The sequence below is a fragment of the Lygodium microphyllum genome, chromosome 18, assembly GCF_053477565.2.
Source record: "Lygodium microphyllum isolate KBCC chromosome 18, Lygodium_microphyllum_v1.1.10, whole genome shotgun sequence".
In the NCBI taxonomy this organism is placed as follows: domain Eukaryota; kingdom Viridiplantae; phylum Streptophyta; class Polypodiopsida; order Schizaeales; family Lygodiaceae; genus Lygodium; species Lygodium microphyllum.
This window is the reverse complement of record NC_141152.1, coordinates 79,158,639-79,184,354: the sequence shown is the minus strand read 5'-3', so window position 1 is coordinate 79,184,354 and position 25,716 is coordinate 79,158,639. Positions and strand designations below refer to the sequence as shown.

Sequence of the window (25,716 nt, the reverse complement as noted above, 5' to 3'; positions counted from 1 at the left end):
ATCGTCGTTATCCCCGTGCCACCCCCAAGACAGTGGATATCCCATCTACTTCTAAAGCTGGCCGGCCGAATTCTTTTGCAGTCTTGGCTGATTTTCTGGATGATGGTGTCCTTGACATTCTAGCAGACAAGGTAAAATCGAGGCAAACGGTGCCTCCTTCCTGATTTTTCTGTTTACAGATATATGAAGATAGTCACGTGGAATGTGCAAGGCATTTGTTCTCGCCATAAGCAACATGCCATGTGGACTGTCTTGCATGAGAATCAGTGGGATGCCTTGTGTGCGGTGGAGCACAAGAGTCACGGTGATGTAGGAAAAGTGGTGGATTGCCATGGTTTTCACTTATTTTATGCAGGGACACATGCTATGCATTATTTTGGAGTACTTATGATTGTCCATGAGAAATATCAGCCTATTTTTATTAGAAATGATGTGCAGGGCTGCTTTGTGGTAATTGAAATTTTATTTGAAGGAGAGATCTTATGGTTGCTGGGCCTCTATGCTCCGAATGACCCTGTATCTCGCCAGGATCTTTGGAAGACTGTACAGAGCTCCATGTCACTTGGCAGAAGGGGTTTCTTGATGGGAGATTTCAATATGTGTGTTGACTCTTCGCAGTCCACTTCAGGGCATTCGGTGATGGACGCTCCGGAAAATCGGGCGTGGAATGCCTTTGCTCTTGTGGTTCTTAAGCAAGATCTATGGTCGTGGTTACAACCTTCCTCTCTAGGGTTTACTTTTCATTCAGCACAGCAGCAATATGCCTTGTCCGACCATTTCCCTCTCCAACTTGAGATACTGGCACAACCCATTGCACCTTTTATGTAGTTGTTGGATAGACTCCCTTTACGTTTCAACTCGTCTTATTTGAAGCATTCAATCTTTCAGGGCTATATGCAACAATTGATTGAGAGATTTTTATTGGACTTTGCCTCTGAAGGCACAGTTTCTTTTGAACGACTGGTCTTTAATGTGCAACGGGTCGCTCGCCAGTATGGGATACATCATTTCTCTCTTTGTCGGCGGCGTCGCCATGCAGCGGAAGGCTTACTGGCTTTGGTTCGTTCGCTTCTGATGGATATCCCAGATGATGATTTTTTATTATCACTGGCGCAGCGTTTGGCCGATCTCATTAAAGAATTTCACTTGAAATCCTATCAGCAGGCCAAATTACACAATTTGACTGACAATTTGCAAGATAATGCTTGCCAGACTCATAAGTTCTTTCGCGCCTTGCATGCTTCTTCTGCTCGAGAAAATATGACCAGACTTCAGGATTCAGAAGGTCGCGTGGTTACTGATCCGCGCACCATTGTCGATATGTGCAGGAATTATTTTCGGGATCTTCTTGGTTCTTCTTCGTCGCCTTCTGACAAGGTTATGTATGCACGTTCAGTTTTCTATGATCTGGTCCGCCATCAGGTTTCACTTGATATGCGATCTGCTTTGGAGGCAGATATTTGTGAGGAGGAGGTTATGGATGTTTTGTTACATCTGCCCAAGGATAAAAGCCTTGGTGGGGATGGCCTCACCAATGAATTCTTTGAGTGCTCGGCTATCCAACTGGTGAAGCCATTGGTGGCTATGTTTCAGCAGGTTTGGGTAACAGGGGTCATGCCTTGCTCATGGAAAGAAGGCCTTATCAAATTGCTTCCAAAGGTTCCTTCGCTGTCAATGTTGCAATAGTGGAGACCAATTTCATTGATGGGCTCGATGTATAAAATCTTTTCCAAAGTCTTGGCGAATAGGCTCCACAAGCACCTTCCAGCTATTGTGCATCCTCTTCAATATGGTTTCATTAAGGGCCGCAACATTCTGGATAATATCTTAAATGTGCAAATGGCCATTGACTATGCAAGGCACACTAGCCAGGAAGTGGTATTGATTCAGTTGGATCTGGAAAAGGCCTTTGACTATTTAGATTGGTCTTTTTATTTCATTCTTTTGATCATTAAAACAAAGAAAACAGCAATTCTTCATACATGATCATAGTAGATATCTCCCACGGATTTGATAGAATCAACCATATTCTCCAACATCTTCACAAAATCCATCAATAGAACAAAGAACACAAGGGAATACACCATCTTTGAATGGAAATCAATCACATATTATTCATCTTCAATATCTTCATAGTTCTCTCTCTCAATCTCTCACATACAGTCATACAGTTTTGATAGAATTGACTATCTCTGACTCTCTCTCTCTCTCTCTCCATTGTTGAACTTATGTTTGCTATGGGGTTTTGGTGCGCGAATGTCCCGATTGATCTACACCATTAGTACTGAGGCTTCTTCGCGTGTTATGCTCAATGGTGGGGTTACAGAGCCATTTGTTCTTGCACGCTCGGTGAGACAGGGTTGCCCTTTGAGTCCTCTCTTCTTTGCCCTGGCGACTCACCCGATTCTTTCAATGTTATCTTCAATGGCAGCTTCTGATTAGCTGGCCGGATTGTCTCTTCCTTTGGGGCAGCACTTCATTAGCCAATCTTTGGCTGATGATAGCTTTATGATTTTGCGTGCAGACAATGACAACATTCGCAAGGCATTAGATGTTTGGACACTCTTTGGTTAGGCTTCGGGTCTTCGCATCAATGCCTTCAAATCAGCCATTCTCAGCTGCACGGAGTCGGATTTACAGTCATTGGGCTGGCAAGGTCAGGTTGTTCCCCGTGGCTCCATTGTCCGGCATCTTGGGTACCCATTGGGTGTTGATGTTTGGCCAAAGCAGCTACTGGAGTGGATTTCACAGAAACTGGCAGCTAAGTTTATGTATTGGAAGTTGCAAGCGTGGCCCTTTCATGTCCGCCTCAAAGTGGCGCAAACAATTATGCTACCAATGCTCACATATTTCTTGCCATTGCTGCCCTGGACTCCTACTACTTTGAAGGTTCTCACTCGCCCGATTCGTTTCATGTTATGGAAGAAGGATTCTTTGCACGCAGGTATTTCGTGGATTTCGTGGTCACATACATGTACCCCCAAACGCTTGGGTGGTGGGGCTATTTTGGATGCTGAATCTCATATGCTGGCACTTCGTTGGTCACTTTCTCGCGCTATGTGCATGGATCATCACCTCTGGACCATTATAGCCCGTTATTTTTTGGAGGACAGCGAACTTCGACATGACAATACACAAATTCGGGGCTCTTGGTGGCATGTCCTTAATGCAGACTCTCGGTTTTCCAGCCCCGCCTCTTCTCTATTATTGCATTTGGTCGGCTCCTGGAAAGTGGTGCTCCAAAAGGCGAGTTGACATCCAGCGGAGGACCGATTGCATGCTAACTCCTTCCAACTGGAATTGTTGGCAGTCTCAAGATTACTTTTGTGGGAAGACAAACATGAGCTTCGACCAAAATTTAACCGCATGGCCCGTCTGGGGGTGACTTCAGTTGCGGATGCTACCCTTGCCAGTCGTCATGTCTTCGCATCGTTTCGTACGGCCAGGAGACTTTTCAGAATCCCGCGTGGATATCATGACTTATGGGAGCAGCTTTTGCTTGTACTTCAGGCGAGGCAACCTTCTCTTGCCCTTGCGGTGGATCGTCCTTGGCAGGACTGGGACCTTACAGGTTGGTTGAGTTTGGAAAAGGCCTCTGCTAATCACGTGTATCATCTTCTGATGAAAGATCATCAATAGCTGGGTGTTAAAGCTAATTCTGTATGGGGTTTGCGGAAATCTCAGTCATGGTGGAAGGCAACGGTGATGGAGGGCTGGTTGAATAAGACACCATTCAAATGCAAGGTCTTTCTTTGGCGGGTGATGATTGGTGGTCTTCCTCTTGCCTCGGCCCTTTCCAAGCGTCGAATCTCGAATAGCAATTGTTTCTTCTGTACCACTACTGTGGAATCGGCCCGCCATCGATTTATTTCTTGCCCGCTGGCCAAGAGGATCTGGTCGCTCTTGTCACAGGTTTGGCATATAGTGGTGGGGTCCTTGCTAACCCCTTTCGATTGGGTTTTTGTGCGACCAAAATACCCCACGCCGCCACAGTTGCATATGAAGATCTTGTTTCACTTCTTCAGATTCTGGGGATGCTGGCACAATTGGACCACTCGGAATGCCTTTCTTTTTGATTCGGCCTCTAATGTACCGAAACACATTGCCTGGCTTAAAGGTCTCTTGCATTGGCAGATAGATCTCATTCGGCACTCCGACTTGCTCCCTCGGGAGGATTTGCTTACCTGGCATATGGCAATTTCCTTTGGGTCTTTGCCATCACTTGTGTAACTTTTGTGTGGCTTAGTACTGGGATCTTACACGTTGGCTTAGAGCCCTCGTGTATCTTGTAATCATGAAAACTTGTACTCTTTTTTCGTAATTAATACAATGACCTTTTACGAAAAAAGAGAGAGAGAGAGAGAGAGAGAGAGAGAGAGAGAGAGAGAGAATCTGCAAAGAAGAATGTTGTATAGGAATGTAGAAATATACACAAGTACAGAGAGAATATCTGCGTATGCCTCCACCTCGAAGATTTCAGTCTTTGTCAGCCTTGAGAGCAGTCTCCACAGTTTGTAGCATGAAATTTGCGAAAAACAACTGATCAAGTCTGCTAAAATTAGGGCCTATAAATAGGCCGGGAAAAACACAAAAAATAATGCAGGTTGGTTGCATCAAATGTAGGTGACTACTGTAGACTGTTGTCTGACTGCTTGCGTCACGTGAGTTGCCATGTGGCACGTCTTCTGCACCTATCGCCTGCTAACCAGCTGCTGTTCGATTGCTTGCGCCACGTCATCTGCGATGTGGCACGTCTCTTGCACCTGTCGCTTGCTAACCAATTGCTGTATTTGCTGCTCCTATCCAGGGAATGATTGTCTAAGCAGCTCTAACACCCCTCTCAGATCTTGGACATGATAGAAGGCCAAGGGACCTTCGATGATCTGCATCACTAGCTCGATCAGAATCACTCCAACATGTAAATACCAAGGCTATAACACCGGTATCAGAAAGATAATAGATCCCAAGATCAGGAGTCCCTCGTAGGAACCGCAAAATCCTCTGAGCAGCCTATCAATGCACCATCCCGGGTTCACTCATGAACTTGGCCAACACACCTACAACGTAACATAAGTATCACTGGAAGAGAGTTTGAACTTGTCTTGCGAAGAAGGACGATGAATAGCCTCTGTAACAAGCTCCACCAAATCATATGACTCCAGAATGGCAAGCATCATGACCCGCCAGATGTGGTAATTCTCGCCATCAAGCTTTTGATTTGATGGAAGAGCCAGTAAGATGGGCACCTTCCGGTCCATGATTGCTTGAAACTCGGTCTCGGCCTCAAAAGACACCTTTACCTACAATGCCTGCAAAAAACACAAAAAGAAGCCCCCTTTGATTGTGGAAATACAGCCTTCTAGGGCTCTTGATTGCTTATCTCGCTCCTCCTCCACCTGCTAGAGGCGATGAAAATGTAAAATCTACACTTGAAAGCCCAAAACGCAGCCCTCTTCCTTCTCTAACAGCAAAAACGAGTTGTAGCTTCAGCAAATCTTCTCCTTTCTCGCACGTCTACACTTGCCTCAGCCTTGTTTTGATGCGCAGCCCTCGTGCTCGCACTTTCAACGCTGAAAACATAGTCTTGTGTCGTGCTGAAATCTCCTCTTCAGATGGGCCTCACCCTAGGTTAGTCCTTCAATGCTCTAATATCATGTAAGAGTGAGGCAATGCGGAAGCAAATGACTAGGACAAAGGGTGAACACAGAGAGAGAGAGAGAGAGAGAGAGAGAGAGAGAGAGAGAGAGAGAGAGAGAGCGAGTGATACACAGAAATCTGTAATGAAGAATGCTGTATAGGAATGCAGAAATATACATAGGTGCAAAGAGAATATCTATGTATGTCTCCACCTTGAAGATCTTAGTCTTTGTCAGCCCTGAGAGCAGTCTCCATGGTTTGCAGCCTGAAATTTGTGGAAAACAACTGATCAAGACTGCTTAAACCACGGCCTATAAATGGGCCGAGAAAAACACAACAAATAACGTTGTCTGACTGCATTAAATGCAGCCCGTCCAACTGCTACAAACTGCTGTCTGATTGCTTGTGCCATGTCAATTGCCACATGGCATGCCTCTTGCACTTGACACTTGCTAACCAGCTGTTATAATTGCTGCTCCTATCTAGGGAATGATCAGCTAACCAGCTCTAACAGCCCTCCATTCAGTCCAATCTCGGTTTGGCAGGTTTCAAGCCCTCTAGCTTCATTGCCCACACCCCATTCGTGGAGGACATCTTAGCTGAAGCTGCCCGTTGCTGTCCACATCCATTAGGCGCTTGTTTCCAACCTCCCACGTAGTTTTTCAGCCATGTTTGTTGTTGCTAGCTATTAGCCCTTGTCTAGAAAGCTTGGCTACTTGATCACAGGCTGCATTTGCTGTCTACACTCCCAGGTAGACTGTGTTTGACCAGTCCAGTTGCTGCCTTGCAGTCCATCCCATAATTGTTGCTGCGTTTGACCAGTTTTTACTGCCTCCTGACAATCCACATCATCAACAAATCTACATTTGCTGTTCTCTCTCTCCATCGCCTAATCCGGCAGCACACATTGCTGTGTTTGTTGCTGCCTAACATTTGGAGGCTGCCTTGCTGCGTTTTGAGATTCGTCAGGAGTACAACACACTCTCCCACACAGCATCTCTACCTTAGTCCTCAAGACACAAGTTCGGCGTACAGTTTTCATTCCTATATGGTTTGCTTGCTGCATGAGCATGGTACATTTAGTATTCAGTCATTCATTTAGATTTCCACTATGTTCATTGTCTATATGTTACCCTAACCCTAATTGTGTTTTTTTGAGTTTATACTTGTTCGTATGCTTTCATGTATGTTTCTGCATAAGAGTATTTCTTCACACAAAATGCAGCTGTCTAGGCTATTATCAACTGCGGGCAGCTGCAAATCTAGCTGAAACAAAAGTTTTCCAGCGATGAAGAGCAGCAAGTGCAAAGATCTAATGTAGAGAGCAGCCGATTGGTTGACCAGCAATGCGGAGATGGCTGGAAATAGTAAAAATCTACGATGGATGTGGAGAAGCGAGCACCAAAGGTAGAAGAAAATGGTGAACAACTTCAGCCGAGATATCCTGTCTGAACTATTGGAAGACCTCACACCATGAGGAGAAGTGTTGAAAGAAACATTCTCACCTTTGTTTGGGAGCGAAGGATGGAGCTACATTGGAGGCTCCCTCTACCTCTACTTATACATGTGCTATTTGTATTCCTTCACACCCATCAATTGGAGGAGCCTTCTTTGGTTGTCTTGTATTCTAAGAGGCCTTGGCTCATTGATAGTGGTGCATCACGTCATATGATTCCTTCAGGAGATGGGCCCTAGGATCTTCATACTTAGGAGGGTATAACTAGTGTTGGTGACATTACTTTTGTGCCTATTTGTGGTGTTAGCACCTTGCCTCTATTGCACAACCATTCATCTTCGAGCTCTATCTTGGAAGCCCTATATTCCAACTTGGGCTTCAATCTCATCTTTGTTCATTGCCTTTCAAAACTTGATACCCAGGTTGTCTTCATTGAGTAGGCTTTATTTGTGAGGACTCTTCCTGAGGAGCCATTCTTGCGACATGTTGGTAAGAGAGGAGGCCATGCAGGCTCCATTTCCCTTCGTGTGTGAAGGGCCCTTTGCGGTAGTTTTCTCTTGTTGCATGTGTGCCCATTTGTACACCATCCATCCCATAAGTTCTATTCCATCTCCCACCATCTTCTTTGGTGGTTCTCTTCTAACCCCCATCCCTTTTGGAGGAGGAAGATCTTGGTGATGCAGCTATGGATTCCATGGCCCTTTGTGTTTCAAAGGAGGATTCCTAGGGTTGTGAGGAGATCGTTTAGGGCTTGCAATCTTCTATGGGCCTTTTGATCTTGCAATAGTTTCTTCTTGTCTCGTCGAGCCACCATTCCTTGCCACTTGCATGCCTATCCCATGGCCCTTGGTCTTTGGTGTCCTCCTTTGGTAGGTTATGGCACCTTCAATAGCTCCTCACTATCCTTTTTTGTGGGTCAGAGGCATGGTTCCCCCATTCTTGACTAGACAATTTTAGAGTGATCAATTGGAGGCCTCTCCACTCCCTTGGTCTATGATGGCCTCCCACTAGATGAGGCTTTCATTTGGAGAGGGGGCCTTACTCCTTGGCTGGCAATCATCATCAACCAACTTCATTGGTAGTGGCACTTCTCCTGCGGCCCTTCGATCCATTCCATCTTCTTTGGCGTTTTGCCACATCCAGCAGGGGCGTTATCTGCCATGTGTGTCATGTCTAGTCATCTCCTGCATGTGAGTGAGTCAGAGTCAGATCAGTACATTTGGAGTTCTAACACAATGTTTGTCTATCATTCTATCAGTCTCAGACACTTTAGGTGGAGGTGACAGTGCATTTCATTTCTAGCACGGTGGAGATTTTGTCAATTGGGCAGGCTGACTCGGGCACCCATATTTTGGGCATAGCCAGCTAATATACTAGTTGTAGCTTCGGTTTGCCTGTGTATAGGTAGCCTGGCCCCTCACTCCACTCCTCCATCATCTATTGTTCATTCAGCCAGCCATCTGTGTGTGGTGCTGAGCTCCTGCCCAACAATGTGAAATCCGACAAGGTGGTGTAACTAAAATCGCAACAGCTTTCTGATTCCAAAACAGGTCAGCTGTGGATGGAGACATCCAAGTATTTGTATATGTTTGTTACTCAGAAAATGTAAATAGTCCCAATAGCCAGCTGAATCTCTTGGTCATCTGGGAATGGAAGGGGGACCTTCTGTTGCTGAAACTAATCATGAGCAAAACATGTTGGATATCCTGAGTGATTAGTGTTCCTGCAGGGTGTTCATTATTCCTATGGTAAGGTGCAGTCTTAGAAAATGATAAAGCCAGTCCTCTTCCAGTATGCTCCTAGATTAACCTGTTTTATTAGACCATCTTGTATTTGTACATGTTTGTTACTCAGAGAATGCAAATAGTCCCAATAGCCAGCTGAATCTCTTGGTCATCTGGGAATGGAAGGGGGCCTTCTGTGACTGAAACTAATCATGAACAAAGCATGTTGGATATCCTGAGTGATTAGCGTTCCTGCAAGGTGTTCATGACTCCTATGGTAAGGTGCAGTCTTAGAAATTGATAAAGCCAGCCCTCTTCCAGTATGCTCCTAGATTAACCTGTTTCATTAGACCATCTTATCTATCAGAATAAAGTTGTTAAGTTGCTCTGGAATTTTGATGATGCGTGAGTATGAATTTTCAGCATTCAGTAAGCCCTATGCATAATGAGATGGGTTTGAACCACAATGAGTGGACTTTTCCAACTTACTGTTTCGGCATAATAACCTAGCAATGCTGATTTCATGATTTCCTGCTGACTAATTCTCTTGCATGCACAAGGACAGAGGACAAACTGCTGGAAGACTTGGCTTTTCAAGCAGGAGGTCATGGGACAAGAGCTTGGCTTGGGGACCTTCCAGGTGTGCAGGTACTGTGCAAGTAGGTATGTTGTTCTCTTTATAGATATGTGCACGACATTAAATCAACTCAAGCACATCAATCAAATTTTCTGTTACAAGGATAATGAACTGACTGAGGTTTTGGTGAAGCTGGATGAAACAGAAACTTGTGCAATGATTCATGTCCCCACCACATCCCAAGGGGCATGTCTAGATCTAAAGGCTTTAAAGGTGTTTGGTAGTCATAATGCGCACAATGCTGGAACTGCTGCCTTGTTGGCACTGGGAATTGATGTAGGGCTCAATGAAGGCAATATTCAATCTGCAATTCCAATGCTGAAGCCACCTCCTCATCGCATGCAAGTTGGTCAGATATCATATTTTACATTTGATTTTTTAAATGTCCATTAGTGGTGTTTTTGGGTGGTAATATGGTAGTTCAAACTGTGTTACTATTTTATAAGCGTGGCAAAAGTTCTATAAGAAGTTTTCACCAGTTTCAGAAAGAAAGAAAATGTGGTGACATTGATTGTTCGCAGTCTTCCAGGACAAACATGGTATTGTTTGGATAAATGACAGCAAAGCGACAAATGTTGAGGCCACTTATGCAGGCTTGAAGGGCCTCAGCAAGCAGCATTGTGTGGTGCTTCTTGGAGGTTTGGCAAAAGTGTGTTACTTTTTCACTACTTTTTGAGTTATGGTAGAAGAGTGTTTTGTGCTTTTCAGTACTGTATCAGATCAAGTGAAGCTGTGTCATGATTCTTGTGTTAGATTTTGAATGAAGGTGGAGATATTGGGTTCAAAAATCTTGTTGAAGTTCTGCGAAGTCACAGAGCTGTGATTACGGTAATTATTTATTATTATCATATGCAAAGATTTTCTCAAGTATTTTACAGGTCTCTTTCTTATGTTTCAGGAAATTCCTGCTGGGACTTTTTTTTTTGCGTTCTTTTTGGTTTTCCATTCCTTCTCTTTACACCTGATTATTTGGGGTTTTGTGCTCAAGAGTGTTATGACCATCTGATTATAATTTGAAGAACAATTATGGAAGTGGGCATTAGTGCTGGAGCTAATTTTTTTGTTAGTCTGGGCTGTTTTGTGTTCTCCATGGGTAGTTTGGAGTGTCTGGAAGGAAGATACATGAAGATCTTGTAAAAGCAGGCTTGAGAATACCTTGTCTACTGAGCAAAGATTTATCTGAGGCAGTAGATTTTGCAAAATCCATTGCTCAACACGGTAAGATCAATGTGTCTGTGTGTGTGTGTTGTATGGCAAGAAATTGAGGATGTCATATTGCATAGTTGGTGCTTGTGTGTAACATAAGAATTTTAGGACTGACACAAAGATAAGTAATATTGGTCTCGGAAGGTAAGGGAGGGTCTACTGTTGCTAGTCTTGCACATAAACCAAGAATAAAAATGGTGAGGGAGGGCCTTCATGAATGACGAAGCTGTCTGTTTGGAATGAGTTGTAGTTGGTGGAAGTAACCTTGGGTTCATTTTGAACTCTGGGACTTTGGAAGGCCCTCTCTTTCTAGTACATTCTCTTTGCCATGCTAGAGCAGCCCCTTGGCAAAGTGGCATTGACTAAACCAATGTATAGCTAAAAACCTGGGGACCATGTATTCGACTGTTCATATAAGGACCCATGAAGAACAGAGTCAAAACCTTACTCTTCTCTCCATTAAAGTTCTGGAATTTAGCAAGCCCTTGAAAAGACTCTCCACATTTTCAGAAAAAAGGCTGTAGGTATCACACTTGCTGGTAACGAAACTGTTGTGTGGTAATATTGGTGGATTCTTGTCCAGAATGCGAGTGGGATAGACCACAAGAAAGAGAGGCTGGGGTGTAGTATAATGATCTGATGGTGTGTTACCTGTTTGATTCTTAAAGTAGCCAGGCTTCTCTCTCTCCCTTTAACATAAATACCAGGCGGCCAACTCGGACGTGGAGCTGTCTTTTATGTGTGTTTGACAAGCAGGGAGATTATTTAGACTGTTTTTTATGTGTGTTTGACAAGCAGGGGATGCCATAGTGTTGAGTCCTGGTTGTGCAAGCTTTGACGAGTTTCAGAACTTTGAGCACAGGGGTCAAGTGTTTTCAAACTTAGCGAGAAAATCCGGTCTAACAGTGAGCTAGGTAAAGGCTTCATACCTTCTTTTTTAAAGTTGAGACATATCAGTCACTCTTTCACATTACCACCGACTCCTATACCACAAATACACATAAGAAACTACAACCAAATAACAGGGCCAGAACTAAACTCTGAGCAATTTCTTTTCACATTTCCCCTCTTCAGAATTTTCAGCTTGGCAACCAGATCCTAGAACCAAAAGAGATGAACCCTAAGCTTGATAATCCTGATCTCAAACAAACTATCGTTTGTCTCTTTGGTTTCAAATTTGAGCAAAACAATTCCCTTACAAAATTGAAGAACCACAAAAAGATCTTTATCCAAGACATTGAAATCCCCAGAACCTACTGTGTGGGGGAAGATCTTGCATCCAAAAGCTTTCCATAGCATGTCAGCAACAAAGCCTCCAGATCCTAGCACATTTCTAGAAAACATGAGCAGGTGTCTCAGAATGCAATCTACACCTAGGATATGACTGATCCCCAACCCCTCTTTTGAACCAGAAAATCTTAGTAGTGAGCACACACACAAAGTAGAATTTCATTTTACACTTCATCCCTACTTCAAAGGAGTGCCACATTCTTATGATTTTGCAAATTCTTCTGCAGAGTATTCCAACTTCCAGCAAATAAGCGTATCACACCGGTGTATGCTACCCCAACCTGAGGGTGCTGTTCCCTATATAATCCCCCAAGATACAAGAGCTACTCAAGCTGCACAATGGTGCAGACTGGTGGACCACTTCATACAGAGTGGCTGAACATTCTACGTGATCACAACCTCGTGCGTGAATGATGCCACCAACGATAAAGATTCTCCCCGCTGATGAGCAACTTGCAAGCAACAATGTTTTTATTAATCATGTCAAATGAATAATTTGAATGGAGTTAAAACTTTTAACTATGCCTTGCAAGTTTACATACAAATCGTAGACACCATCATTATCACTGTTAGTGTAGGGCCTATTGATCAATGCATGCATGCAAGCAATGCATATGAGAGAGAGAGAGAGAGAGAGAGAGAGAGAGAGAGAGAGAGAGAGCTATGGACTTAGCCCACACTTAGGTTCTATATTTTTTAATTCGTCATTTTCTACTAGTACAATAGAGTGGTAAGCTACCATGGTAACACAAATCACTTGACACTAGTAGACCACATATTATTGCAGCTTGTTGCTTTGAATGTAATGACTATTATGATCTAGAGCGCTAGTCCATGTGGCAATGCATCTGTAACTTTTGAAATCTTCAAGCATGATTTAGACCCAAAGCAAAGGGGATGTGTAGTTCTTATCTAATCTAGAAGAACATTTCAACGAAAGCTTTATACACAAGTCTTTCTCCACTTTCAGTATCCCATCAACATGCATCCATTCCATCAACAAGTGCTTCGCTATGGGCGATTGCTTGGTTGATGTAGGTACCTATTGTGAGTGAAGGGGAATTTTTTTGCTTTATCGTGGTTTTATAAGGTTTGGACTATTAGCACAAGAGAGTTCCATATTCAAGAAGATAATAGTCTCTTTTGCTTGTGAGGATGGTTCTCTCAAAGCTTTGGCCATTACTAGTGGATCAATATATTCATGTTGTTGAGCCCTAGAGTTGTGGGTCTCATGGTTTTCCTTCAATAGACTAGGTTTGGCTCTTTAGAGACTAATAAGAATTGTTTAGGAATTGTGGTTTCTTGAGGACCTTTCCTTGCAAAATGAGGGCCAATACTTGGTCAAGGAGGTGAATACCACCAATGCCATGGGGAATCACAAAGGAGGTTGAGTAGAGTTGAGAATGGGGCAAGCAGAGTAGGGAACAACATCACAAAATGCGCCACAAATTGCAAGATGTTCCTTGGGGTGAATGCTTGGTTGCAACCCTTCACAAGGGCACTCCACTTGGTCCTGGTGGGGTAGGGAAGACTTGCACCCGATCTTCCTATGATTGCAATTCCTATTATAATAGTTTCTACTTTAAAGACTCACGACATGTTGGTACTGTGGAGCTTACCATTATTACTAATCAAAGTATTAGGTTGCTCATGCCTAAAGTGTTAAATCATGTCTTTTAGAGGTTATAATCTTCTAATAATCTTGAAGAGGCATGTGACTATTTAATTATTGGATTTGACAAATTATTGTATATTCTAAAGCTTAATACAAGTTGCTATCTAAAAGGTTGTTCCTTGTATATAACTCAAAAATTAAAAGTAGCATTGACCTCTGCTAGTTACACTAATTATCAGGAGTCTAACAATAACACATTCTCTATGCTACTCAATTTGTGAAAAGCTACATGTATCACTTCCCTATCTTAATTTAGATAAGGCTTACTCTTTTGAAAATGTACCCTTCTTAATGGTGTATTTACAAAGCTCACAAAAGTTAACATTAGATGGATTACAAATGTGTCTAACTATATCTATTCACAATAATTCATAAGTCTTCCAAAGTTCTTTCTTCTTGCAAGGTCGAACTAATGGGTCCATGTGTTGAACTCAATAAGAAAATAGCCCTTTTATTTGGACTTAATATCCAATCATTTTCAATGTTTGATTCTAGTGAACATGTGTTTATTAAACTTTTGAATAAAATACTTAGTGCCTTTTCATTAGACATCAAGAAATGTTATGAAAAATATTCCATATGATGGTAAGTTAGGCCTTACCACAATTATTATTATCAAGTGGCCTTTTAGTCACAATAAAAAAAGTTTCTTCTCTTTTCAAGAAGGCTTGGATTTGGACTAACAAAAAAACTTCTAAGGATCTTTCACTTTCCCTTGAAGATTGCATATATCTCAATTCTTGGATCATTAACAATGCATTTATCATAGTGGATGTTACCATTAAAAGACAAAATAAAGGTATTCTTATGGGCTTCATTTGCTCACCATTATGGTACAATCACTTTTTGGCTGGCTTTGAATACAACTTCTATAAAACCTTGGCTCTCTTAATAGATATGATGATGTCGTTTTGAGATTAATATACTTAATATGTATGACATTCTTAAAAACTTTATCCAACCCTTTTGGTACTAGGATGATCTCCTTTTGATCAATATACCTAGCCTTACCATATTTTTGGTACTAGGATGATCTCCTTTTGATCAATATACCTAACCTTACCATATTTCGTGGTAGTATCTGGAACTCTATCCTTAATATCTATTAGGGTGCTCAAGTTTGATTACTTTGATAACTCCCTTCTTTTCTTTGAAATGAGATATTTTATGCCACGGGTTTGTATATGAATCCTTTAAGGGATGGGAAAAATATCCATCCAAGGATGAGATCATCAAAAACATTTGGGGGGAGTGGCTAATTTAGTAAGTAGAAGATTTCTTTAGAGTAGCTTTTTGGCTTTATCTAAACCTAGTAAGCCATTACAAGATGAAATGTGAAGGGTCTTAACATGAGACTTGATAGAAATAATTCCTTACAACAATGATACTAGATAAGAGTAATCTATAGTCAAACAACAAGTGTTTAGCCATTGAATTGCAGTCAAAGTGTTGAGACTATTGTTGGAACAATGAGCAAAATTGATTATGCTCCTTGAGCCAAAGCTTTTAGGCTTATAGTGACCTTGTGGTGGTCATTAGCTACCATGGGAGAAAGCTTGTGAGTTCTTTGCATAGAGCTACTATTTATAGGATTAGAAACTTTGTTGTTGCATAAGCATCTTTCAATACGTCTAGCCCGTTCACCTTTGATTTTGTCAAGAATGCTTTGAGGACCATTATTGAACATAATGTTCTTATTTGCCATAATAAGCACCATTTCTCAAAAGTATGAAAAAACCAAGGAGGCCTTAAGAGGGCCATGTGCCTATGTGGAAAGCCATTTAAAAAAGAGTATCATGGAGCGTCGAAGGGATTTTTCTAGGAAAACCTAGTCAATATTGTGCATGACAATCCAAATTACATGATCAAGTGATATATGATATTGAGTTGTTTTTGCTTTCAGATTTGTGACCAACAAAATCACAGCAACATTTAATAAAATGTCTTAGATAGTTGAATAGACTCTATAGAAACTTGAAGTCATGCTTGCCTTCATTAGGCTTGGTGGATTTGGTAGGTATACATACACCATAGGGTGAGCAACATCTACCAACCTCAAATAGACCCATTGTTAAAGGCCCATTTAATATAGTAGTCTTTGAAAGAGATGATGCCCCTTCAATCCAACATGGTACTTAGGTGCATTAAGAACATCATCTTCTCCAAAGTAACAAGAGCCACATTTCTATTGGGATAGGAGATGTGAGGGTGAACACCCCATAAGCCCAATGCTATTTTCTATAAGAGTTGAGAGAGAGTTCAAGGAGCCTAGGAGGGATGAAGGCATCAACATAAGAGTCTTGGTCACTACCTTTAAGCCATTTAGGAGTATCCCAGGTGGCATTGAAAATTTTGACATCAGATTCAAAGAACTCCAAGGGGATAAGATCCTTCCTCAAGGTAGGTTCAGTAAAGAGAAGGGGTGAAAACCTCCATAGATTTCCTTGGTCTAGGGTTTTCATCCATAAACATTATATTAGTGTGAGAGAAAAGTTTGTGGACAATACCTTTGAAGGATTCCATCTATTGGTTGTGATTTCTTTCATCTTCTTTGATAAGATTGTTTAGGTTGTCAGCAAAAAGTTTCAATTTAGAAATTGCACTTCCTAAGCTGGAGAGAGCAATGAGTTAGATTTTTAACCAATTAGAAGTGTCCATGTGCAATAACAAAAGCCGTTCTAGATCAATAAGTATTTGGTGATCAATGAAATCATTGTTAATAATTGTTCAATGTAGCTCCACAAAGTTGATGTGGCAAAGTATTGCTTGTACAAAGATAGAAGGGGGCAGTAATAAGGAAGTAACTCATATTGCAAGTTAGAGGATGAGCTACAAGTTACACTCTCCCACATGAGTGTGTTACCACCAAAAGCATAAACATAGGATTTTAAAATGAGCATTCGTAACAATGAAAAATTTAGGTACTAAAGGGAAAAAGAGGAGATTAAAATTATATTAGGCCCAATAATAAACTCAACAACAACAAAAGGATAGTCCTACAAAAAAAATCTATTGAAAAATGAAGTTTTAAACTTGCAACATTTTACAATGAATATAGATCCAATAATGATGTACTACAATATGAACAGAGGTGAAGTATAGCATTTACATCCATACAAGAGAAGAAAGGAACAACCATGACTTCTATTGAGTATTACAAGCGTTAGACCCACCTAGTTGTTGTCCATGTCCACTCATATGGCTTTTTACCTTATTGACATCCATGAGTAGAAACACTACTTGCCACTTGTTGTTAAACTATTGCAAATGTATCATGGGGAGTAAGATGCCTCGTGGGGTTCCCTTTATATAGGTGAAAAAAAGAGGGGCATTTATAATTGGCTAGTATAACTTTTTGAGAGTAGGTGCTTTGGAAAGAAGGAAATTTATGATGCAAGGGATGGTGGATTATGATATTATTATTATACTATTGTAAAAAAGTTATTTTTTGTGAAATCCCAAGAAAGGATATATCAATATAGGGTTAGGATTGAGAGATTTTTTTCTCAATATGAAGTTTTTTTATTTTAAAAAATTAAAGAGGAAAACCTTGAAATATAATAAGACTAGAAGTTAGCAAACACTACGTGTATGAGCGTTGCTAGAGAGAGAGAAGGGGAACGCAACCAGGTGGTTGGTGGTGGAAGGAGATGGCGGGGATCAGGAATGGAGCAAGCGGTAGTACTGAGTAGGGAGCGCAGGAAGTTGGCGTTACGAGCTGGAGAGAGGTGGTACACATGAACCAGGGGTTGGTGGAGGAAAAAGACAGCGGAATAGAGGAATGAAGGCAGTAGAAGTTTTGGGAGTGCAGGAAGCGGCATGATGATCAGTAGTAGGCAGGAAGTTAAGTGGAGTGCTGATTAGTGAAGAAGGGGAGGAAGATGAGCGAGGCGGGTCCCTTATTATACAGGAAAACCCGAGAGTTGAGAGCGAGCCATCTTCCCCTTCAGCAAGGCTAACTAGAATCATGTAGAGAGACTATCCCGAGCATTTCTCTGGAGCTATCGCGAGCAGATCAGGAGGTGGCACGCGCTGGGATGGAGCCAGATTACTCCTGCCAACGACAAGGGCGGCAGGATGGGGTCTAGAGCCGCTTACAACCTCCAAGCTCAGAAGGGATGGAAGGAGACCTTTGCTTGAGCTGAATGGCAAGGAGACGGCAGGGAAGACTCCTGCTTGATGCAACCTGCAGCATTCGAAGATGTGATCATCTTGATACTGAATTAGTGAAAAGAAAAACTTGCCAAATTGGCTCACATCATTAACCCTAATTGAGGACTCACCACTCAAGTTTTGGCAAACCCTGGAGGGGGAGTGGTCAAGCAAACCAGCAAGCCATCCTAGCTTTGAAGGAAGAAGCGTGGAGCTATTATTGAAGTTAAAGGATAACTAGGGAAGTAGATTTCCCAATGACACTCTGGCATGGAAGAGGAGGGTTAAAAACATATTTAAATCTACCATGTCCCACATATTAACCTAACCCCATGGAGAGTGCTTTTCAAGAAGCTGCCAACAAAGAACAAATTGGGGAGATTTAAAGGAGTGAGCTCCATGTGCTTGTTGTGTAGGAGGAAGGAGGAAGATATAACACACTTATTCTAGGAGTGCCAACCAGTAAGGGTTGCATACAAAAAAATAGAGAGGAAGATGTTCTAGATGGGATTTCATTGCACCATAACAATGAAACAAGCTCTACTAGGCAATCAGGGGCCTATGACGCACAAATCTTGGCATATGTGGGCTGTGAGATCTGGGCAATCATGCTACAAGAAGTATGGAGAATGAGGAATGCAACCTTGCATAAAGTGGGAGGAGCTACTAGGTTTGATGTAGACAGCCTGACAAAGAAATGCTTGTTAGAGCTCAAGAGCATTTTCAAGGTGCTAAGGCCTAGAGCCCATACCAATAAGATAGCTTGCAAGGCCTTTAGCTAACTAAACTAATGTAATTCCACACCTCTAGTTTTGTTGAACAAAAGGTTCTTTGCCTTGGCCTACTCCTAGGAGGATGTACATTTACCATTATCTTAATCTTAATACATTATTGCATTTTAAAAAAATGTGGCAAAATGGGAAAAAAGGGGGGGTTATTTAAGAGTACTTTTGGCCAGATAGGATAATTGAGGTGATAAAGAGGGGACATGGAGTACAAAGTACCCAAGGCCAAAAAAAAAACAAAAAAGGCTAGGAGGAGGGAGGGATGGGTTACATATGGTAACACCACGAATAGAATAAAAAGGTTGGGATTATTGTAAAGTTTGTAGTACATAGGCCTATTTTGTTTATGCGAGAAGTATAGGGAAATTGTGAGTATTAACATTATAAGGTAATAGAGGTTCGTTACTAAGGTATCAAATATATGTGCAAGCGTTATCACAATTAGGATAAGATAAGGAAGAGATGTGCTCACGTGTGGAAATTAATATCATTTGTGGTACTACATATAAGGATAGATTAACTATAGCAATTAGTATTGAGAAGATAGAGCGAGAGTGTGTGCTAATATACGAGTTGATTTTCCTAGGAAAGTTAAAGATAAGGATGTTACAATTATTTTATCTAATGAAGGTTGTGAGAGCCGCAAGGTATTAGTGTAAACATTATTAAGAATCAAGGTATATACATGAATTGGGAATTTACATAAACATTAGTTAATGCAAGATATAGCAACGAAGGAAGGTGACCATTATAAATGTGTTGATATTATTGTCTTGGACAAAACTAACTATTTTTAGTAAGAACAATTTATATGAAATTTAAGACAAGAAAGAGATGTGCGAGATGAGAGAGTGTATACGTAAAGAGACACGTGTGTGTGTGTGTGTGTGTGTGTGTGTGTGTGTGTGTGTGTGTGTGTGTGTGTGTGTGTGTGTGTGTGTGTGTGTGTGTGTGTGTGTGTGTGTGTGTGTGTGTGTGTGTGTGTGTGTGTGTGTGTGTGTGTGTGTGTGTGTGTGTGTGTGTGTGTGTGTGTGTGTGTGTGTGTGTGTGTGTGTGTGTGTGTGTGTGTGTGTGTGTGTGTGTGTGTGTGTGTGTGTGTGTGTGTGTGTGTGTGTGTGTGTGTGTGTGTGTGTGTGTGTGTGTGTGTGTGTGTGTGTGTGTGTGTGTGTGTGTGTGTGTGTGTGTGTGTCTGTGTGTGTGTGTGTGTGTGAGTGAAAAAGAATCAAAATCTAGTGTTTTACCTCACGTGGATATAGTGTGATAAAGACTACAAGGTAACAAATATGCTAACAATGAGTTAATTGATCTTGGAATTTGTTATTTTCGTGGAAAAAGTATCATTACATTTTATGTTTGGTGTTAGATTGTATAAGCTCTATTAATTTTTTACCATTCATGCAACATTGTCATTCGTAATGTAACATAAATTACATGTCAAAAGTTAAAAATGCAAAAATAGTACAACTTTTTTTATTAAAACCTCTTATAGGTGAGGGCATTATGTGGCTGAACATATGATCCAAAATGCCCCTCGTATAAGAAAATGCAATAAATTCATGGTATTATCTAGCCAAATGCACGACCAAATGCCTATCACTCTACTATAATAGTGTAGCTCATCGGTAATAATTATAGCAAGCTACGTGAAATCTTTTGAGACACAAAACTTTGTATTTTGATTTATATTTGTATTTTCTTTGCAATTAGATATATGATATAAATGCAAATAGTTATGTAAATCAATATTCCATAATGGTGGATGGCAAATCATAGCTTTGCTATGGGGAGATTAGGCCCTATAATATGTTTTTCTCTTGTTCTATATAAATTTGCTAACTTATTTAAATTCTTTTATGTTTAATTCAATTGCTTATATCTAAGATTTGAGACACTAGATTCACCATGTGGTCTACTTTGCAACATCATAAGCTTCCTTTGAATTTAGCTTTGGAATAACTTCCTTCCAAGCATTGATAAGCTATCATGTAGCTTGAGATTGCTTAGTTTTTATTTTATCTGAATCAGTAGCAATGATTTCATGCCATTTATAGCAATTTCAAACCTTAATAAATGCTTTATTAGCAACAATCTAATGCACCAATATATTGGTTTAAGGCTAACCCTTGAATATGCTCTTGATTCTAGAAAATGTCAATTGCATGGATTTCTCCCTAATAGGTTCTAGACCTACTCCACTTTCAAATACTAGTGAGGTGATCCAATCCCATGGAATCATATGCTAGCATCTGCCCTCTCCATAGCTTCATAAGCAATTCTTAAACAAGATTTCAATTTTATTCCATTGTGCAATTGTAAATGGCAAGGTTATTGCAACAAAAGCATAGGGGAGAGGATAGATTTCAACAATACTAATCTACTTGAAAGGCCAAAAGTGGGACCCAGCTTACTTTTGATCTTTGAACACATCTTCTTCCTAAACCATTCAACACATTGCTCCATGGAGATGTCCACATTGATAAGAAAGCCTAAATAATGAATCATTTTTCCTTTTGTGATCTCATTTAAGCTTATATTGTGCATGCATCCCCATGATAGGAACAACAATATTGCCCATCCGACATTGGGAGAGGCTTGATGATTCCCCTCTTGATAGCACAATCAATATTACATAGTTGTGGTGCTTTATCAATGAAAATAATAAGGGTTCCAAGGGGAAAGCTTTCTTAATACTCCTTTCAAGTTCAAACTTGCTTAAAGCATACCCACCATTGATCGAAATATTTGTTGATGCATGAGCAAAATGTATACCCATTGATCGAAATATTGTTGATGCATGAGCAAAATGTACTTTCATCAGTCTACAAAACATGAACCCAAAGCCAAAGAACTTTATGACATAGTACCATCCCCAACACAACTCCATCTTCATCCTTAATCAACAATGATCACTCAATTTTTCTCTGAGTACCACTACCCATGGCAAAGTTACAAAGGATGTAGGAGCTAGGTAAATCTACTTCTAGTCTATCCTCTACTCCTAAGTTTCTTGAATTCTTGTTGTGCCAAGTTTACATCTTCTCAACAAAGACAAAGCTCTAATTGGGACAATATTTGGAATAGAGCCACCTAACATTCCAAGGATTGATATATGGTTAGATGCTATTTCATTTTAACAAATAGATTAGGAGTTTGGTTATTCATAATAAGGATACACATTTGCAAATGCATGTATGCCCTGTCCAATTTGTTAATTGACTTTGATTTTTCTACCTTATCTTTACCCATCCCTCTATTTTCTCCTTTAACCACCTTATCTTTTTTTGAATCCACAAGTTGTAAAGCTCTACCATCACTATTCACCACCTTCTTTCGTTTGAACTCCTTTACCTAAACAATTGGAGCTTTCATCCTTGAATTGACAACTTGCTTTCCTTTGTATTCATTTGCTTGAATAGTTAGATCTTTTACCCTTGAATTTGCTAGTCTATTTGAGTTTGCTAGGATTTTTTCATGCATGTTATTGAATGAATATGCCTTCTCTTTGCATATTTTCTCCCTCATGCATAGCCTTTTGATCAATAGCAAAAATGTTTTGCTCACTTTTTTTACTTTTGAGGACAAGATTGGGCAAAATGGTGAGATTGTTTGTATATATAGCAAAGTTTAGGGAAGCTTGAGAACTTAATTATGCATACCATGGTAAGCACTCTCTATCTGGAATCTCAAGCACCTCTAGGGGCCCAACACTGCAGGACACCCATATAGGGCATTCCAATAGCAAAATCTCATCTTAAGAGAAAGCCATTGACTAAACGCAAGCTATGTACTAGATTATCTTTGAATCTTCATTACAAGTGAGAGAATCCTAGTCCTCTCAACTTGAAAGCCCACTAATACTTGATAAAAACCTTTCCTCACAAAGTGCAAATAAACAAAGCTACAATGTGCATAGTAGGTATTGACGAACACGAGACATACCCGACCCCTTATCCAAGGATGGGACATTTGGTAGTCATCTAGGGAAATAATCCCTACCATCATTACCCAAGTTACTGTGAATGTTCAGATTCCAATGACTAGGGATTCCCTAGGTCTACATTGCAAGTGAAGCGTTATGACCTCATCCCACAAGGATTGATCGGTGAGTTCCTAAAGACATGACTAAGGTCTCTAACAATATTCTAGCATTGAGCTAAGATGGGTCAGTACTGTGAAACCCATTGAAGACTCAAGGCGAACAAGCACTGCACTTGGTTCAATAGAAGTAAGGAACGAGGGGGAGTTGAGCACTACACTGGTCCCCAAAACGATACTATCCTAGTTCTAAGACTCAACCCTAGGATGGTCACATCTAACATGGATGTAGACCAATTTTTTGTGAGAAGCCACCCAACTAACAGAGTTCACCCACCAACAGCCAAGGTCATGCCCATTGGGGAGTCTATCCACACAATTTCCTTAGATAAAATTGTGGCATACTTTAGTTTCTTAAATAAGTATACTAATCATGATGTTGGGACATATAAAAATAAATTTCTTAATTAACCTTTACATGGGGTTCATTTAAACATGTTCTTAGACATGTACACGAAAGCATTCATTTGCAAGCAAGTCACTTTAATTTATTGCAATATTTACATCATGTCTGCTCCAAAGAGTTGCAACACAAAATTAGGTTACCACCCTACCTTGTAGATCTTGAGCCTTCCAATTTTATGTCACATCGGGATCCTATAAGTTTAGACCCCCATTCAAGGATTGGGCATGAGATTATCACACTTGACTAGAGCCCCGCTAGTTCTCATCCCACATAAGGGGGAACTTACTTATACAAGAGACCTTCTACCTAATCAATGGAGTTGGGAAGTTAGGTGGTTTATAACAACTCTCGATGAAGAGTCCCAATGGAGAAATCCTAGGGGAGCCATTTTGCCATTATCCCCATTTGGCTTCTATAGGCTTAGATTGTCATTACAATTTTTGGTGGAAATCACAACCATATCTAATGGAAAAATAAATTACCATGCAATCTTTCCAAGACAAAGAAAGTTTTCTCACAATAGGGAAAACAAATTTTGAAACCACTGAGCATCTAATAACAATACAATTTATATTCTAAATTACAAAACTCCAAAGTAACTAGCAAATTCTTAGTAATTGTCAATTTGTCCTATTTCCAAAAATCAAAATCCTCAAACCTTTGATGCAACTCATTTTTGTGCTAGAGTCATGGATTAAAATTTTTTCCAAAGAAGCGGTACATTGATGTTTTTGAGAGGGGAGGGGAGGGAAATTTTCATGGTTTCTAATTTTAAAAAAAAAACTTTTGTCAATGACTTTAAAGAATTTCAAACAAGACCCAATAAAATAAATGACTTAATTTGAAAAATAGAGCTAAAAGATAAAACTATTATTTAATAACTCTTCCATTTATAGAAGGTCCAATTAATTATTTCAAAATATGGTTCCTTAGTATCCATGTAATATTTATATTGATATATTTAAAAACTTTTTGGTGAAACCTATATTTTATATATATATATATATATATATGCATATTTATATATATAAATACATATATGTTTAGTTGTGAAGATTTATTTATGTGACTTATTTTTGGAGGATGTAATCAGCTATATAAATGTGTGCGTGTGCGTGACCTTTTGATATTAAGGCTTGATATAAAATTGTTAGATTGTTGCACATCGCTACAATTAACATAAAATAAAATAAAGAAAAATTTTAATATCTACCCTATTATGAAATAAAAGTTTAAATATCTCTATATCATGCCTATTTTTAAATTATTTAACCTTACTAATAATTTTCTAACTCAATAATCTATGCGACCTTTAGCAAACAAATAGTATTGCATGAATTGTTATAGTTACTTCCATGTAGATGAATTTGTTTTTTGAGATAACATTGAGCCAAGTTAATAAATAAAATATTATTGTGATGCTAGAAACCTACATGGATAGTCATAACCATATTTTGATTATTAGGATTAGCACAATATACTATTTTTAATATTAGAATTAAAATAGTAGTTGGCAAGTTTTGATTTTAAATGTTAGGTATGAGATCCTAACTAAATTTTCAAATGTTTCTTGGGCAAATCAATTTATCTGCATAATTCCATATAAGTATAACATCATGAACTATTTTAATGAGGTGGCAGATATATAATTTAGGGCAAGAGCTCACGTGAATATTATTAGCAGCTTGTAGCTTGCACTCATTTGTGGAAGAAGGCTTTGCAATCTTGACATGTCTTTGGGGGATAGGAAGATGGAAGTTCGAAAAGAGGGATAGAAGGATGGAAATTAGAAGATGAATCCACAATGAACCTTTGCACATTACAAGAGCTCTCTCACTCTTTCTTTTTCAATCTCTCTCTCTCTCTCTCTTCCAAAGATGGTGCATTTTGCACTAGAGTAGTGGCACTTCTTTAAGTTCTTACAAAGTTCCTTCATCGAAATCCAACTTAGTTGTTGCATTATCTTCCTTAACATCAATAAGAGAGCTAAGAAAATCATCCACAATGATATCCTCATTGCAAAAATCATAATCCTCAAACTTATCATCCATAACAACATCACCAATCTTGAATACATAACTAATGTTCTTGATCACCAATCGATCACCTTCATTGTTCATAAGTTTTGGCTTATTTTCTTCTTAATTAAAGCTAATTGGAGATTGATTATGGCAATTTGAAAAATACCAAAATATGGAAACTACATTGAGATTATTGATGTGAAGTGTGTGATGATCCACTCTCTCATTGGCAAGTTTTGATGTTGGATTTAGGGCACTCAAGGATTCTTGGCTTCTTTGGCTCTTGTCCTCTCTCGCTCCCTTTACCTCAATCTTTGGCAAGACCATGAGTAAAGAGCACCAAGCATCATCATCATCATCACTTGAACTTGAATCAGATTTTGATTCGGAATCTAAAGTATCTTCATATCTTTCCTTGAGCTTTTCAACCACTATAAGCAATCTCCTAACATGCTTAACACTTGAACAAGACTTGAATTTCTTACCTTCATGATTAGCATGCCATTCATAAGCATCATGAAGAATATCCTCAAAAGAATCCAACTTCTCCCATGCTTTATCCATCTTCGAACTTGAACCCTTCTTTGCTATTACTAAAAACCTCTTGCGAATACCATCAAACTCATTACATA

General features: G+C 40.0%; 1 protein-coding gene across 7 annotated transcripts in view; it reads left to right on the top strand.

Annotated features, from left to right (window-relative positions):
• The window catches only part of LOC148021057 (uncharacterized), a 73,827-nt gene extending 60,953 nt beyond the window's left edge, over nt 1-12,874 (top strand). For 2 of the 7 annotated variants that reach the window (XM_087698905.1, XM_087698907.1), the window contains exons 8-14: nt 9,383-9,465; nt 9,587-9,803; nt 9,976-10,103; nt 10,208-10,282; nt 10,552-10,672; nt 11,459-11,574; nt 12,178-12,868. In XM_087698905.1, the coding sequence (XP_087555031.1) occupies nt 9,383-9,465; nt 9,587-9,803; nt 9,976-10,103; nt 10,208-10,282; nt 10,552-10,672; nt 11,459-11,574 (740 nt within the window). In that variant the 3' untranslated portion in view covers nt 12,178-12,868. Of the gene's footprint in view, nt 1-9,382; nt 9,466-9,586; nt 9,804-9,975; nt 10,104-10,207; nt 10,283-10,551; nt 10,673-11,458; nt 11,575-12,177 lie in introns of those variants that run through there. The other 5 variants (XM_087698910.1, XM_087698908.1, XM_087698906.1 and 2 more) reach the window with 4 other exon arrangements.
• The last annotated feature ends 12,842 nt before the right edge of the window (nt 12,875-25,716 follow it).